The sequence below is a fragment of the Neltuma alba genome, unplaced genomic scaffold, assembly GCF_004799145.2.
Source record: "Neltuma alba isolate B1F8T4 unplaced genomic scaffold, ASM479914v2 tig00002985_pilon, whole genome shotgun sequence".
NCBI lineage: Eukaryota > Viridiplantae > Streptophyta > Magnoliopsida > Fabales > Fabaceae > Neltuma > Neltuma alba.
Window position 1 is genome coordinate 52,603 of NW_021633092.1, and position 17,330 is coordinate 69,932.

The 17,330-nt window shown below is 35.1% G+C and overlaps 3 protein-coding genes across 4 annotated transcripts; 1 reads left to right on the forward strand and 2 right to left on the reverse strand.

Annotated features, from left to right (window-relative positions):
• The first annotated feature begins 829 nt into the window (after positions 1-829).
• LOC114739932 (floral homeotic protein AGAMOUS-like) lies at positions 830-8,566 on the forward strand. Of its 2 annotated transcripts, XM_028928043.1 has the most exons (9): positions 830-905; positions 1,598-1,860; positions 5,615-5,696; positions 5,863-5,924; positions 6,128-6,227; positions 6,339-6,380; positions 6,576-6,617; positions 7,140-7,327; positions 8,302-8,566. In XM_028928043.1, the coding sequence occupies exons 2-9, from the start codon at positions 1,625-1,627 to the stop codon at positions 8,303-8,305; spliced, it is 756 nt and encodes a 251-aa protein (XP_028783876.1). In that variant the 5' UTR covers positions 830-905; positions 1,598-1,624; the 3' UTR covers positions 8,306-8,566. The 2 variants fall into 2 exon arrangements, with proteins under 2 accessions (XP_028783876.1, XP_028783875.1); XM_028928042.1 differs by having other exon boundaries at positions 6,128-6,380.
• A 328-nt stretch (positions 8,567-8,894) lies between these two features.
• LOC114739925 (GDSL esterase/lipase At1g29670-like) lies at positions 8,895-11,726 on the reverse strand. Its single transcript, XM_028928029.1, has 6 exons — positions 11,522-11,726; positions 10,161-10,282; positions 9,715-9,919; positions 9,512-9,555; positions 9,187-9,421; positions 8,895-9,109 (listed from the first exon to the last, which is right to left on the reverse strand). The coding sequence occupies exons 1-6, from the start codon at positions 11,724-11,726 to the stop codon at positions 8,895-8,897; spliced, it is 1,026 nt and encodes a 341-aa protein (XP_028783862.1).
• A 1,671-nt stretch (positions 11,727-13,397) lies between these two features.
• Positions 13,398-16,401, reverse strand: LOC114739934 (GDSL esterase/lipase At1g29670-like). Its single transcript, XM_028928045.1, has 5 exons — positions 16,137-16,401; positions 15,469-15,593; positions 15,109-15,354; positions 14,034-14,289; positions 13,398-13,922 (listed from the first exon to the last, which is right to left on the reverse strand). The coding sequence occupies exons 1-5, from the start codon at positions 16,390-16,392 to the stop codon at positions 13,699-13,701; spliced, it is 1,107 nt and encodes a 368-aa protein (XP_028783878.1). The 5' UTR covers positions 16,393-16,401; the 3' UTR covers positions 13,398-13,698.
• Between the last annotated feature and the right edge of the window lie 929 nt (positions 16,402-17,330).

Consider the following 17,330-nt stretch of genomic DNA (forward strand, 5'->3'; position numbering starts at 1 on the left):
AGCTATGGGATACTACTCGGCTCAATCCAAATTAGTTAGAGATAAACGTAGTTTGCGGTTGTAGATTTTAGATGGTTCAAATTTAAAAAAAAAAAAAAAACCGCTGGACTTTTAAAGCATATATATATATATATATGAATTAGAAATTTTTGTTTATTCAAAATTTTGAAAGCATTATTACATTTTCATAGATATTTTCATCAACATATATATTTTCAATTCAATTTTATGACTTTTCCTCCACCCTCTAATTATTTACATTAAATCTCAATGTGTGTGTGGGTGTGTGTTGTGTCTTTTATATAAGGTAATATAGCTGGGTTTGGAAAGAAATATGGTGAGAGAAAGAGAAAGCAGGAAAGTGGTTTCTGTTGTGGAATACACTTCTAGGTGCGACGTTTGCAGATATAGCCCAACGTCTTTGTCACCTCATGAATAATCGTTTTCAGAAGTTCCTTTCTTTGTCTCTCTCTCTCCCCTCCCTCTCTCTTGCCCTTCCATTCCATCCTCCTTCGTTTATGATTTTCTTTCTTTGAAAAATCAAATCAAGTAAATAATATTGTGATTAAACCAAGCGTCATTCTTAAGTTTATTCCAGATTTATCCTCCTCTTTTGATTCCTGAGGGTCCAGTTGTGGAGGGTGAAAAAGTAAAGAGAGGAAAAGGAGAAGAGAAATATGGAGATGTTCAGACCATATTTATGGTTTCTGATGAATTATTGATCAAAAGTTGGTTTTATTTATTTATTTATATAAATATACACCCTTTCTCTCTTTTGCCACTTCGCCTTCGTTTTCTGAATTCTCTTTCAGTTCTGATAGAAGAAGGAAAAGAATTTCCCAGTTCCTGAGAACTGTGTTCCTCCTTGTAACTCTTTTATCGCTTCTGTTTTTCCTTATCCCCAGGTTAGTAAGAAAAATACTGAGACATCCTTTGAAATCCCATTTCCAATGCTTCAACTTTTTTGGGTTAATCCAACTTTTTGAGCATGAAAACCCTCCCCTTTTGCAGCCCAAGCCCTGTTAGATTATTGCAAACTGTCATGAAAACAAGTTGAAAAATCTTAACCCAAGTTTGTCGATGTTTATATTTCCTCTTTTGAGATTGTCCAAAACTAGCTCATAAATCCAGGGTTTTAATTAGTCATGGCTTTTACTTCCCAAAAATCGATACTTTTCTTCTGTGAGTTTACTTTAAGAGCGATTGATCTCTTGATTCTGCTTGAAAGTTATTGCGGCAAATTAGTAAGGCAAAAACTAGCTGAAACTGAAACTAAAGCTTCAGAATATTATGAAAAGAGAATGAAGAATTAATCCTCGGCCAAGTTTTCAGATTCTCCATAAAACTAGCTCAAAGCTCCAGAATTTAGTCATGGCTTTTACTTTTGCCAATAGATTCTTTTTAATTTCTTGAGTGAGTAAAACAGTAATAATCACTTGATTTAGCTTGAAAATTTCACTGTCAAGTATGAGACTGTTGATACCTTCTTCTCTTCACTACTTGTTCCTTTTCTGATTCTCTTGATAAGAAAAAAGCTATCTTGAGCATATGGGGTTCTTCTTTTACTGATGTTGATGGTTTCTTTACTTTGATTCAGCTAGCTTTTGCGAGGTTGATTTCAGCCATGGCGTTCCCAAATGGTCAAGCCATGTCGGGTTCATCATCTCCACAGAGAAAGATGGGAAGAGGGAAGATTGAGATCAAGAGGATCGAGAACACCACGAATCGCCAGGTCACTTTCTGTAAGCGCAGAAATGGCCTCCTCAAGAAGGCTTATGAGCTCTCTGTGCTTTGTGATGCTGAGGTCGCTCTCATCGTCTTCTCCACTCGTGGTCGCCTCTATGAATATGCTAATAACAGGTATAGATATACACACTTCTCTTGCATAAATGCTTAGGGTTTCAACTTTCAATCTTCAAATTCTCCGGGTTTTCTCATCTTTTTTCCTTTTTTCACTTTCCCCTTCTGTCATATAAAATCTCTGGGCTCAAATTTCTTTTTCTTCTTGAATGGATCTCATAAAGGGCTTATCAGAAATACTGTGAAGTGTGAAAATAGTTCTGTTTTCTGCAAGCAAGATGAACTTCTCTCCCCCCTTCCAAAATCCTTGTATCGTTTCTGATCATTATTTAAGCTCTTGTTTTGGTGAATTCATAGATCTGGTGTAACAGATCATATAGATTTAGAAGTTTATTTAGTTGAGAGTGTGAAAAGGTAAAAATTTGGGAAGTTTAGTATGCAATCCAGTGTGAGATCAGCCTGATTTCCTCCATGGTTAAAAGTTTCTGTTTCTAGTTTCCTCCTCTATCCCCTTCTCTCCCCCTCTTTCTCTCTCTCTCTCTCTTTCTCAATCTAAGGCCTAAGCTTTCATCTTTGACAATTCCTTAATAACACATCACTTGTCACCAGATTGGTCAAGCAGCCAGTACTGCAGAATTTCAAGAAGTTGTCAAAACATCAAATCGAAAGAACTAAAACAAATTTTTAATAAAAAAGAATAGTTTTTTAGGGTTAGTAGATGCTGAAATGTAACAACGCAAGCTAGTTTTGTCTAGATTATGTAGGGATTTTCTCAATATCAGCCAAGACGGATCCATACCTAGATTGATAGATTTGCTATTTTAATCAAAAGTTTCCACAAATCTCACCTGCACCCACGTGTAGCTTCGAGCTGGGTCAAACTTAACCCAAAAGATTAGGGTTTTTTCCTTCCAGCGATGATGAATTAGGTTACACTTAATCAAGTAAGAAACACCAAACCTAAACCCCTTTAGTTCCTTTTTCTGGTTTCTTTCCAACCAATTGAAACCTGAGAAACCCTTTTTCAAGAGAGGAAAGATCAAGAAAGTTGGTAGTTTCTGGTTTGATTGCATAATTTCTGGCTTTCTGGTTAGGGTTCTTAAATAGGTCTCATGATCACTGGAGTTAGAGTATAGGATTCGCTTGTCTCTTGGTCGAGAGAATCTTTGGTCACGTCACACACATCATTTCTCTCTCAGTTCTTGACTTCTGCCAAAAAAAAAAAAAGAGTATATATAATGTCATAAACCCTCAAACCCTTATTTACTACTGAGTTTTCTTGCTTCCCTTTCCTTTCATCATTCTTCTCTTAACCCTTTTTTATCTCTGGAAAATTTTTCTCTCTCTTCTTTCTCGTTTTGGTTCTCATGGAGTAAAAAAGTTCTTTTACGAAGACAGTGAATCTGAAAAGGAAAGAGGGACGAACCAATAAGAGAGTCACAACTGGTTTCATCATAATTTCACCATTGTTGGTATCAGTTACTGAGCTTTTCAACTGTTCAAAGTCTGTGTGTTGATATTTTTGTGAAAGTTTTGGACTCACTCAAAGAACAGGAAACATAGAGACACAAAGTAATAATGGTGGTGTTTGATGCGTTTGGAAGTTTTAGATTTTTATTTCTTTTTTTTGCAAAAGTGCGAACTTTTTTTTTTTTTACATAAAATGGTTTGATTTAATAAAATTGAAGTTTCAAAGTTTATTGTGTATGACGTATTGACGTAACATTAAATGCTTTTCAAGCTTAGTTTTGTCAATGCTTTATTACCATGCTTAAATTAAAAGCAAGATACTCTTGTAATAAAGAATATGTATTATTTTTTATTACATAAAAAATAGATTACATTTTAAAATGGGTTAAGGTGTATCCAACACTTTGAATTATTTTCTCAAGTGCATTCAGCACTCTAAAGTATTTTTTTGTGCATCTAGCATCTTGAAATATTTTTTTTTTAGGTGCGTTTAGTAAAGTGAAATATTTTTTGATGCATTCAGTATCTCAAAGTATTTTTTCAAGTGCATTCAGCACCCAAAAATATGTTTTTGGTGCATCCAGCATTAAGGCAAAGAAAATACTTTAGAGTGCTAGATATATCTAAAAAATACTTTGAGGTGCTAGATGCATTACAAAATACTTCGAGATTCTAAATGCAGCTAAAAAAATATTTCGGAGTGTTAGATGCAATTTAACCCTTTTAAAATGTAGTCCATCAAGCACTCACAAAATATATTATTGGTGTTAATGTGACGAAAATACATTTTTGAAAAATTTGGATTCCGTATAAATTAGGAATCGTTTAACTTAGATTAAGTAACATTTTAAACAATTTTCTCAAAACAATATTAAAAATCGCAATAATTTCTTCGAAAGCCAAAAAAACTAACAGTTCTTTTTTGGTATTCTTTTGTATAAAAATGCTACCAAACTATTAAAAAAGAAACTACTAAAATCATTCAAAATTATATTTTAAAATTTAGATAATGGTTTTTATGATTAATTATCAATTACTAACTAATTTAGCTAATTAGCTAATAATGGATTTTGGAAAATATTTGCCATTTACTAACTACTAAATACTAATATTCAGACGTTTCATTTTAATTCAATTCCAAATGCATGAAACGCAAGATATATTTTTTTTTCTTTCTGAGCAATAAAGTCAGAGAAGTCAAAAATGAAATGAAAACGTACGAAAACTGAGAGCAGACAGCTGATTTATTACTGCTCCTCTAGCAGCAGCTGACAGTGACCTTGGAAAATAAAAATAAATATTTTTTTATTTCATAAAATCAGTAAATTCACAGTCACAGACACAGTGTGTGTATGTATAGATGTCTTAAAATGGATTATATTTGAGTATAGTCTGTGTTAGATCGAGGTGGATAATACAGTGAGGTTAAGGGTATTACCATTACACACTGTAAAATAAGGATGCAAAAAACTAGTTCTAGAAATGGTGTCAACCAATCATACTGGGGGGATTTTATGCCAGCGTGGCAGGCGCAGCCAATCAGTGGCTCGACGATGCTAAGGTATCATCATAAGAATCATAACCCTAAAAGTAGAAACACGCATAAATCTATTATTGTTCTTGAATAATTTATTTATTTATTTATTTGTTCACATCACATCGACTCAGATTTTTTTTCTTTTGGGACGTTTTGGATATGTGTGGTTCAGAGACACAGTCATAGTGAGGTCATTGATGTTACTTTGGAAGAAATGTTAGGTTTTAGGTTTTAAGGTTGAGTTAATGTCTTCAGGGAGAGAAAACTGGATGATTTGACCATTAACATATCTATCAGGTTTCTCTTTTAATCTCTCTTTCCTTTTTTTATTTATTTGTTTCTAGGAACGAGAGATTCCCAATTTTTATTTAATTCAATAATCCTTGTGTTTGGACTTCTTTAAAAAACATGGATAATATGATAAACAAAATAAATTAGAGTTTTAGATTTAAAATTAAGTTAAAAGTCCAACTAGTTTTTATATTAAGAACATGATATAGTATTATCAAATTAAAGTAGCTAACATTTTGGTTTATTTGTGCTTTTTATTTTATTTTCCAATCCAAACGTACGCAAACCTAATTATATGCATGGGAGCTAAGCATCTGAAATTTCAAAGTGGTTTTAACAACTAATTGTATCAAATTTATTCAAACCTTAATTAGATTTTCGCATGCGAGATGGAATAATTATGCTTATGAAGATTTTGATGAGATGATAGCATAACGCCATCAAGTTTCTTTTGTTTTAATAATGAACTTTAAAATCAGCAAAATACTTTCAAAAGTGAAATGTGGTATTTTGCAGTGTGAAAGCAACAATTGAGAGGTACAAGAAAGCTTGCTCAGATTCGTCTGGTGCTGGATCCACTTCTGAAGCTAACGCTCAGGTGTTCTATATTTTAAAAGATATTATAATATCTCTACCTATATATATATATATATGTGTATGTATATGTATATAGTATATATTAGTTTTGTGTCCACCTATGAGGCAGCTTCTTAAATTATTATTTTTTAGCGAATAGACTGAAACTTTCAGCTGCAATTGTACAGTATTATCAGCAAGAAGCTGCCAAACTGCGTGCTCAAATCAGTAACCTGAGGAATAACAACAGGTATCTTGAATTATCTGTGAAACTAAATTTACTACTATATTATTCAATTTGATCTCTCAATATAACTTGACTTTATTTCTCTAATTGACAATTAGTTGTTTAAAGTTTGTAACTCAATATCTTTCAAAGACTAAAGTGTTGTTAGGAAGGAAGTATATTTGATCTCTTGAATCACTTGTTTGTCATGCTTTCAAAAATGGCAGGCAAATGATGGGGGAGACTCTGGCAGGAATGAACGCTAGAGAACTCAAAAACTTGGAGGGTAAGTTAGAGAGAGGCATTAGCAGAATTCGTTCCAAAAAGGTACGATCTTTTTTCTTTCTTGTCTTCTCTTGTTGTATGTGTGGATTTTATAGTTTTTTTCTGACTTTTTCTTCTTCCCTTGTGGCGTTTCTTCCCAAACACTTGCACCAGAATGAACTTCTGTTTGCAGAAATCGAGTACATGCAGAAAAGGGTAAGTCTTTTACTTGCCTCTGAATGTAAGCACAATACTGTAGTATGCACAAGAATCCTCTCAAACCCTAACTGTGTATTTCCTGCGCCAATAAGACTCTATGCTGTGAAACTTTCAAGCGCCTTTTGTTTTGTCTTCACCTTTCTGCAACATTATTTGTTCTGCGAAGTCTCATTCATCAACTCTAAACTGCAGGAGGTAGACTTGCACAATAACAACCAGCTTCTTCGAGCTAAGGTATATTTATACATAAATGGACGGATGTCGGCTGTGCCTCATCAGCTGCACCTTATTTTTGGGGCTCTCCCCAAGTATTTTTTTGGTCATTAGATTCTACATAAAATAAGTGATATTTTAATATCTTATATAAGCAAAAATTGGTTCCGTTTTTAACCTTTTTTTTTCAAATATTTAATACTTCAAACGGTTTAGTTTCTTTTTAAGTTAGAATGTTAAATCTTTGAAAAATCATAAAAAGAAATTGAGAATTGAATCATTTTTTCCGCATAAGATATCAAAATGTCACTCATTTTATATAGAATCTAATGATGAAAAGACACACAAATTTTTTTGAAAAGGGCACCAAAAATAAGGCGCAGGGGGGCAGCTGACACCCCTAGCTCATGCATACATATACACAAATATATACATTTACTTGCATATCTCTCTATTTGTCTACTCACAAGCATGATCAAAATAGAGAAATATGAAACCTTTTCCAAGAATGATTCACGTATTGGGGCGATGATGATATTTTAGATAGCTGAGAGTGAGAGAAACCAGCAGCAGCAGCAACATAACATGAATGTGTTGCCTGGAGGCTCAAACTATGAAGCAATGCAGTCTCCAAATGAGCATCAGTTTGACTCACGAGGCTTCTTCCAAGTCACTGGTTTGCAACCTACTAATCACTACGCTCCCCAAGACCACATGTCCCTTCAATTAGTGTATGATCCCTTTCCTTCTTCTATATGTGTGTGTGTGGTTGTCTTGTGTTCTTTTATATTGCCTTTGTCTTTTCCTTCATCTCCAGCACAATTGTGATGGTTTTATGTGGAGAATGATTAGATATTGATTTGCCATCTTTTAGTTTCATTTATAAAAGACTGTTACCCTCATTAATACTATGCTCCCTCCGATCCCATTTGAGTCTGTCTAAAAATTTAAAAAAAATTTATTTTTTCCCATATTAAATGCAATTTTCAAAAGTTTTACTTAAAAGAGAAAAATTGCAATAAAAAAACCAATGCGGTGCATTATTTATTAGAAGAAGAAAAGAAGAAGACTGTAAAATCCCTCCTCCAAATGCCTTAGAAATAGGACTGGAGGAAGTAGCAGTTTTGGAAATTCGGATCTTCTCAGGTACTTAAATGTATAATGAGAAGTAGGACGAGAATATTTGGTTCCAAGTCTGCACAAGAGGATCTCATATAGTTGGAAGCCATTACTTTGTCCGTATCTTTCTCTACTTTACTTATATCCAAATTATTAGTTCTTTGACATTTATATGTTGGTAAGTTTATATTAGTACATCTGTGTATATTCATTTATGCATCTCACCATTTCAATCAGGAAAAGAATTTACTATTAAAAATCAATGTCGAATGCTGAAAAAACACTGTCAAATTTTGACGGTATTTATATAACAATGACACGAGGAATCAGTATCACAATATAGAACTCTATAATATGTGAAATTGCACACAGTTCCGTCTTAACAAATTTTTTCCTTCAAATCCATGCGTATATATTTTTAAAATCTACTTTTGTTCTATCTTCCTTGTTCAGCCAAAAAGAAATATATATATTTATAAAAGCTAGTTGTCAAACAAACTTACAATACGTAATTAAATCTTTCGCTTCATAATAGGCTAATCAAGTTTCCTTTTCTCCCCTTGTTGCTTGGGATGTTCATGTGCAGGTGATGTACTTGTGACATATTTAAGAACTTCTGCTTCTTGTATTTTGGCATAATGATGGCAGATGAATGCTAGAGCTTAAACGCAACAAATATATGTATAAGCAGAATTGTGTGAGAAAGATATATATTTTGATGTATTAGTTACCTCTATGTACTGGCTTTATTTGTAGACATTAATGATAGCACTGAATATTCTGTATTCATGCTGAAAGCTGCTTAAATTTGTGTTTAGCATGATATATGGAGAAGACAGCTTGACATGTTTGAAATACCTTGTCTATTGATTCCCATCTTGCATGTCTTTTATTGACACAAAGGTTAGCTATATTAATTCCTTAAAGTTATTAAATTCTTTGGAAAAATATAGCTCCTTAGTGCTTTAATAATCCACCCACCCCCCCCCCCCCACACACACACACAAACTACCAAAACAAGATACAAAAAAACGTCATTATTACTGACGTTATTGGAGATGCCTAGTACTTGGGGGTGGGGGTGTACTTTGAAGTCTAGGACTGTTTATTAGAGCTAAGACATGTTTGCTCCTATCAGCTGGGGATTGAGATATATATACAACGAGAGAGATGGAAGATTTAGGAGCGAACCAGGTGGGAAATGTCCATAGGATAAGTATATGCAGGAATTGAAGCATTATATGAAGAAAGTGCAGTGATTAAGTTGGCAGCTTGAGTGGGATGAAATGAATCATAGAATACAAAATCTTTCCTGTTATCACATGGCCTTACGTTAGCAACACACTGCCCATTTTCCCCTACTTGGCAGCACCCAGAATCCAAAACCTTGAATCCTGCAAGTAGTGAAGGGTCGTTTAGGAACAAAAAATGTAGAAATTAAAGAGAGAATTAATTAATTAGGAGAAATTACCAAGTGAAGGGTCAATTTTGGAAGCAGTACTGTTGATGAAGATGAAAGAGGCATTTGGGAGGGCCTTATTGAAGTGATCAACTTGAGATCTGAGGTTGGCGTTAAAGAGAAAAGCTGCTTTATTAATGTCATCAGTACTACTATTGGTTTTAAGTGTTGTTAGTGCCCTTGGAGTGCTCCCTATGTACCCCACCCCCACCAACACAAACTTCCTTCCTCCAATATCATATAGATTCTGTATAACACAACACCACACAATCGTCATTAGTTTATTTCTTTTAAATACACAAATGGCTTGAAATTACAAGCGGATCAAACACATGACCTCCCACTTGGGATTACAAGCAAGATCGAACACATAACCTTCCACTTACAAGAAAGCTATTATACCATTATATTAGGCTATAAGATCATTGGCAACACAATCGTTGTTTGAAAGTAAGAATAAGTGGAGCTAATATAACATGAAAGAATGAAGGTACTTACTTGGACGACTTGAGAATATTGTTGGACAAGATCAGAGCATACTGTTCAAGGGTAAGGTGGCGCTGGTAGAGTAGTATTGGGGCAGGAAGTAGTTGTTTAAGAAATCATTGGCACCTATATTCACATAATACAAGCACTTGTTGAGTAGCTGCTCTACTTTCTCTGAACTTTTATTAAACCCAGCACTGATTTGAGATACTGTTGTTCTGTGATTTGTTAGTTGTAATCTCAAGCTTATATCAGATCCCTGCATGCACATATATGCCAACCACCGCTTCATCACTGTATTTCCTTTTCTTCTATACAAATTCACACTTTAATCCGTATAAAGCACATATATTCTCATGATACAAGTTCTACTCAATATCCATGAAATGGGATTTAAACGACTGGGCAAGGATTAGAGCAAAAAAGCCCACTCTTAGTCAAGAACAAGATGTGTGTGTGTTTCTAATTAATGGAATAAGACAAGGGAAGAAAGTACGTACGAGATGCTTTCCGGTCTCGTTGCGAATGCCGGCGGCACCGGAGGCGTAGTTGACACCTCTGGATATGTCAGCGATGGTATTTGCGAAGGGAGGGATCAACTGGTCGAATCCCAGAAATTGAGCTGTCCGTAAACAATGTTATATGAAAAAAGTTAATTGAAAATCATACCCTTTTTTGGTTCCTGAAAATACACTTCATTCAATTAATTAAATAATCGATATTATAAAAAAAAATCACTTCATTCAGTTCACTCATTTCCAAAAGGAAATGAAAAAGAAAAGAAAAACATTGCCACTTTACTACCGAAAAGATTAAAAAAAAAATGTTTGACGTATCAAAGGATACCTCTCAATTTTGATTCCCTCACAACAATTCCTTTTCAATGATTTTATTTTGTCTATGCGAAGGATGAAATTGTAAAATTAATCCCTCCACCCCCCAAATGTATTTTTAAATTGAAAAATACTGCCTGGGACCTTTAATATAAGAGTTAATTAACTAATTCGAGTAGATTAAGAAAATCAGTTAAGTTCATTTATAACAAATAAGTGTTACTCTCTCCGTCCTTAATATATGACTCAATTCTTGAGTTGGTTTTGATCCTAAATATAAGACCCATTTCTCATATTTATCAATTTTCTCTAAATTACCCTTATAGATATTCTCTCAACCATAATCAAGTAAAAGAAAGAGGGGGGTATTAAGAAAGATGATTATGGTGTTTTAGGAAAAATGTGTCATTTTTCTTATAATTAACTAACTTACCTAACTTCCTTAATCTAATCAAATTAGTTAAATTGGTCTTATATTAAGGACTGGATGAGTATTATTTATAACAAGTAAGTATTATCTTCTCTAAAATACGGTCATTAATCATATGTATTAGCTAGAACTGCTATTTGATAAAACCTTTAACATGTTACTACTACAAGGATTACCTTGCAAAATATGGATAAATATGAGAGAAAATTGATTAGTGTCTTATATTTAGGATCAAACTGAAAATCAAATTAGGTTTTATATTAAAGACTGAAGATAGTAGTTGGCTATTATGCCGGTAAAGGAGAAAACTTTATTCCTAATTCAGCATTAATTCAACAAATAAACCATAAGATAGGGAGATCAGCCTTGAAAACACAACGACTAATCCCAAAACAGGAACTAAATGAATCGATTATAATAGAGAGACAGAAAGAATCACCATTACAAGCAAGGCTTTAATTTCTACGTCGTTTAAGGAGAACCTTTTGCATCGATTTGTGAAGAATACTATATAAGAATGCAATTAGTTTGTTCTAAACTTACGTTAATAAAACAAGCAAATGACTCAGAGGGAGATAGAGAGAGAGGTGTAACGTACTAATAAAATCAATGGAAGTGAGGCCATTGGTGAACCTTCCGGTGGGGCGGCTGTCGGGAAAGTCGATGCCGTAAGGGAAGTAGTTAGCTTTGGCAGAAGTACGAAGAAGATGATTGTTTCCATTGTCTGATAAAGAGTCTCCAAATATGAATAGGCATGGCACTTGAGGCTCTCCTTCTACACCTTCAATATTCTGCAACACCATTAATGTTAATATTACTCCTAACAGCGCAGCACTTCGCAAACCCAACCATCCCTTTCTCTCACAACAAGTCATAATCTCTAATTAATTACGGCAATTAATGATGTTGCTGGGTTTTGGGATTCAGGTAAAGAGAAGCTGTGGCACTTATATATAATGTGGAAATAATGTTTCTAATTTTAGGCATATTTATATTAGGAAAGGTGACTTATTTTGGTGGGAGAAATCAAAGGATTAGGAAAAATTGCTATTCTTCTTACTTTCTCTGGTTTTTTTTTTTAAAATTTTATTGTAATAACTAATAACCCTTTAGGGAAAAAAATAAAACAAAACATGGTTTTTAAATCAATTGTTGCATTTTGTATTATTATATACACTTCAAAATCATGATAAATATTGCTAAAATTATTTCATCACTATATATCATAAAAAGTTTTGGGCTGAAAAGTTACATTCATAGATATATATATATATATATGATAAATTATATTATAATAATATAAAGTGTTAATATAATCTTTAGTCCCTCAAATTTGCCCTCATTTTGGTTTTGATTCTTCAAATTTCAAACTATAGATTTTAGTCCCTTAAGGGCAAAATGATCCAAGTTTTTATTAAATTATAGGGACTAATGTTTCAAATAAAAAAAAAACTTGAGAGATCAAAACTTATTATTTAAAACTTGAGGGTTCAAAATCAAAATAAAGACAAACTTGAAGGACTAAAGTTTGGATTAACCCTAACATAAATAGTTTCGTTTAATGTCCCGTACTATGTTTGCGAATAACACATGGCCAAATATGAGAGGGAGCAGAAACAACGGAGAAGATGAACAGACGATAAGGACAGAAAGCATAAGCCATAACAGTTGGACTAAGCCCATTTACTCTTGACGGTAATTTTGAACTCAAAAAAGAAGCCCATTTCACCCAATGTCATTTTAAATCTGTGCTGGTTCTTAATCCAGGCCCATAAATATAAACCAACTTTGCCACAACAAAACCAGACCCCACAATGGAATGTGTGTTATCTGGGCAAGAAATGGGGCAAGTTAGTTAACAACGCCGGGTGGAATATAAATGGAATACAAGGAATTTGGTCCTGCTAGAGAAGAATGTAGGTGAAAGAAAGGGAACCCGATTGAAAGGAAAATTCGACAGTGACAGAGGAGGAAGGGCCATAAAGTCTCACAAAACATGTCAAAATCAGCTAAGAATAGGGCAATAGTGATGCGAGGTGAACATGGAATGTATATAGATGCCTGGGGAGAGATGATGCTCCAGAAATTATGACTTTTAGAGGATAGGCACTAACTGCATTGCATCACAAATGATATCAAATCCACCACTTTTCAGATCTCATGTCATTTAGTCACAAGATCATTATTCAAGTTTCATAATAAATAAAGTACTTGTTTGAAACTACTCAATACAAATACATTCATGCAGGTAGAACTTAACTCTCCTCATGATTTGAAACTTTTTTTTAAAATAACCTATCACAATTCCAAATAAGCACCAAGGAGAGTAGATCCCCTTATTCGCAAAGAGAGGTCTTCCTCTGTTTTTTTCCTCCCCTGCAGTTTGCTGATGGGAAAGGCGTGGTATTTGAATTCCGTGGGACAAAAGAAAAGTCTTGGAACAGTGTGCGTCAAAGTGTGAAAATTACATGGCCACTCACAAAAATTCTGCTAATATATTATCGATATTTAATTTAATATTCCAATCAGAAAAGCATACGGCAATTACACTTCGAATGAGAATTCCTCAACGATAACCACAAGAAACTTCAAGACAAACATCATACTTAGTACTTATGGATTAACATTAGCAAATCAGAAACATTCCAATTTGGGACATAATACTCGTAGATGCTTTAATGTAAACTTCTTTTAATATTTGGGGATCCTTAAGGTAATTTTCCCAGAATCTTCTTCAACCCCTCCGGATCCTTCCTTCTTGTTCGCAAAGGTTCTTCAGCTCTGAGCCAAGCGGCGGATATCCATGGGGTAGGCATCGGAGGAAGATTGAGCACTGTAAGCTCTGTTTGCGATAATGGTGTTACCCGCCTCAGTTGGATGAAAAGCGTCCCAGAACAGGTACTCTCTTCTGTTCGGACATGGTCTCTGCCCTGGCAGACATGTAATTTGACCATTGTTCCTTCCTACTCCACAGCAACCCGCATTCGTAACCCTAAATCCTGAATTTCCATTGTTTTATCCGATTATTAGAACAAATTCTATCTTTTTTCGTAGAGAAAGTGGCGGAAACTACGGCGAGAAATGTTCAGAGTAGAGGGTAAATTAGTTACCGAAGGCTGACGGGTTGCTTATTATTTCTTGAAAGACTCCGTAGGTGTTAATGTAGATGAGTTTTGCATCAGTCAGCTCATTGTTGAGTTGATCAACGAGAGATTTCAATCTGTCGTTGAATAGTCGGTTTGCAGCGTTGATCCTTTCCACACATGTTCTTCCATCTGGGCTATTCTGGGCAAGTTCATTGGGACTGCATCCTATTTGACCAACCCCAAATAACGCCATTTTCCGTGCTCCATTGTTGTACAAACCCTGATACATAAAAAAGTGTTGTTAAGCCTTTCATTTTTGAACCATATTGATTTGAAGAGATATAATCTCTGCTTACCAGTGGGAATCAGTTTCTGTCAACATGGCTTGGGGAAAAAATCGACTTGAATTCTTTACATTGACTTTGTTTTTTGGCCAAGGATTCTTTACAGACGAAATCAATGTAGAATGTGCATTTGAAGATAGAGTGAAAAGGATAGAGCGGTGGACTCCATGTCTAATTATGATATGCGGATCCCACATAGGACCACATTTTCTTGTGTCACACATAACGTCCATATTTACATAAACAAGAATAGGTTAGCTTTTCATTTTTGAACCATGATGATTTGAAGAGATGGCATCTCTGATTGCCAGTCCCAATAATTTGCTGCCAACATGACTGGCAAAAAACAAAACGAAAAGAAAGGTAAGGTAGTGGGCTCCACACTTGATTATCAAATACGTGGGTCATATACGGAACCAAGTTTTTTTTTTTTTTTTGGGTGTCACTCTCTCCCCAAATGGAGGCTGTACTCTTACTTTGTGAATGAAGCATCCCAAACCCAAAAGCAATGGAAGGTGGAGTAGGGAAGGAATTGAGGTAAATTTAAATCTAACCACGCTTTTGCTAATAACATGTTTGGATCGTGGAAACTGAAAAAATGGAAGGGAAAAAGAACTTAATTGGAGTTAAACCCATAAAATTTAGGTTTTTATTTTTTATGGATTCTTGAAATTCTTCATTTTATAGAAGATAGTTGAAGGCAGTTAAAGACAAGAAAAAGGAGTGGGAAGAGACAAGGAAAGCTAGAGACCAACCCTGACTTGCTGAGCATATTGTTGAATGAGAACATCAGCATACTGTTCTGGTGTGTACTGCCTACTGCTGGAATAAAATGCGGGCATGAAATAGTTGTTGAGGTAATCGTTACTGCCCAATCCAATTGAATATATACACTTGCTCAGGTAATTTGCAGCTTGAGTCTCATCTCCCAGTATGTTCACCACCTGGGACACGGTCCTTTGGTAATTCTGCACCTGCCCACTGAAACTGATTCGCCCTCCCTACAAATAAGCAAGCCAATCAGTGACCATATTCAACCACGGTATTAACCCAATGAGGAAGAGCTTGATGTGCCATAGAAGAAGCAAATATTGTTTAGAAAAGAGAAAAGGTACCAGTTGCTGTCCAGTTTCCTCTCTGATTCCTGCAGCTGCTGATGCATAGTTGACCCCTGTGAGTATGTCTTGTCCTCTGGCTGTTGAATAGGGAGGAATATAATGGTCGAACCCCAGAAGCTCAGCTGTTAAATTTCAACAGTAAGTTAAATAAGATTTTGAAAAATAAAATATAAAAAGTCATGTGAAAAAAGAATATACACCATAAGAAGAGTGATTCATACAGAGTAAACTTAACCAGAAATCCAGTCCTGTCTTTTTTTTTCAGACTATATGATGTCATTTTTGCTGCCCTTTATCTTCATTTTCTTATTAGCTGGTTAGCTGATGAGCATGGACAATGACATAGGCACACGACATGAGACAACTACAGATGAAATTTTCTATACGCAGATGTAGTTTCGGCAAGTTTCGGACACAAAACAAAACCTTGTCTAAGTGACCGTGCTTCGTAATTACTTAGCTGAAGAGAGGAAAAGGGAATCATACATACAAGTGCAGGCCAAATTGTAAATCTACCTAAAACCCTCAATTCTTTGATAAACAAGTCTAGAATTGTCAGTGTATGATGATATTATCGATGATGATTGGTGCATGCTAGTTAAACTGGTTTAGCACAATGCGGTTTTGATAAGCTACTTGTGAAAGTGATTGGGAAGCAAGCTCACCAATAACGTCAACAGTAGTTTTCCCATTGGAAAACCTTCCTGTTGCGCCTCCACGGAAGTCAATCCCATAGGGAAAGTAGTTGGCTTTAGCCAAAGACGATAACTGATTGTTGTTGCCATCATCAACCAAAGAATCCCCAAAAACGAAGTAGCACGGTACTTGTGGTGCAGCTCTAACCCCAACCCACAAACCTAGAACCACCAACACTGCCACTAAACTCTTCATCCAATTCCTTAAGAGCTTCTCAGGTTCCATTGAAGCAAAAATGAAGCAAAGCATCAAAAGGGTAGGTAGTGGGGAAGGCAAGATAGGGAGGTAGGTATTTGAGTGAGTGAATGCGTTGAACTTCCTGGATGATTCATGCTATATATAGTAGAAGGAAAAGTTAGGCCATGCTTTATTACTTTTACAGTTGGGAGTATTTGTCAGGAGCATTAATTTCACGCGGATATAATGTGAAGCTGTATGAGTAGGCCGGCAATCACCACCAGCCATTTGGTCTTAACCTCTGATTTGGTGTCCCCTCTGCTCTGCCTCACTAGTACTGGTAGGTCTGTAATTTCCGATGATGTTCTTAATCTCCAGTATTTGTTTTGTTTTATATTTTGTTATCTGAACATAGAGGCGTTGCATGTTAAAAATTTGAAATATAAATCATGGATATGGAACTCTTGATATTTTCTGATACTTGTGTTTTATATTTTTGGATGTGTCATTTGTCTAGAGTCACATTTCATTCACATCATATCAAACTGTGTTAAGTATGGAAAATGACATGTTTCATGTCGGCTATGAGATTCGGCTGCATAGATGGGGTCCTTATGGCTTCCTTCTGCACATGATCGATCATAATTGGTCATGCAGTGGTAGCACGTATGATGGAGATTCATTGTGGGACTCACATGTCAGATTGTTAAAAACTTAATCTTGATCACATACAACATTATATGATACTTAAAATATCTCGAATAGCTATTAATGTACGTGAATTTGATGTGTCACCGAAGAGAGTGAAGATGCCAAACCGTAAACAGAGTAATGGGTATACTCAACTTAATGGCTGCCAATAGGATGATCAAGTGATTAAAATCAGCAGAATCTGGCATTTTGAGTTGAAGTCCTGGGCAATTTTGTGCCGTGCACCATAATTCATGTACTATGGAGCTTTCAGAAAACTGAGCACTGGACCGTGA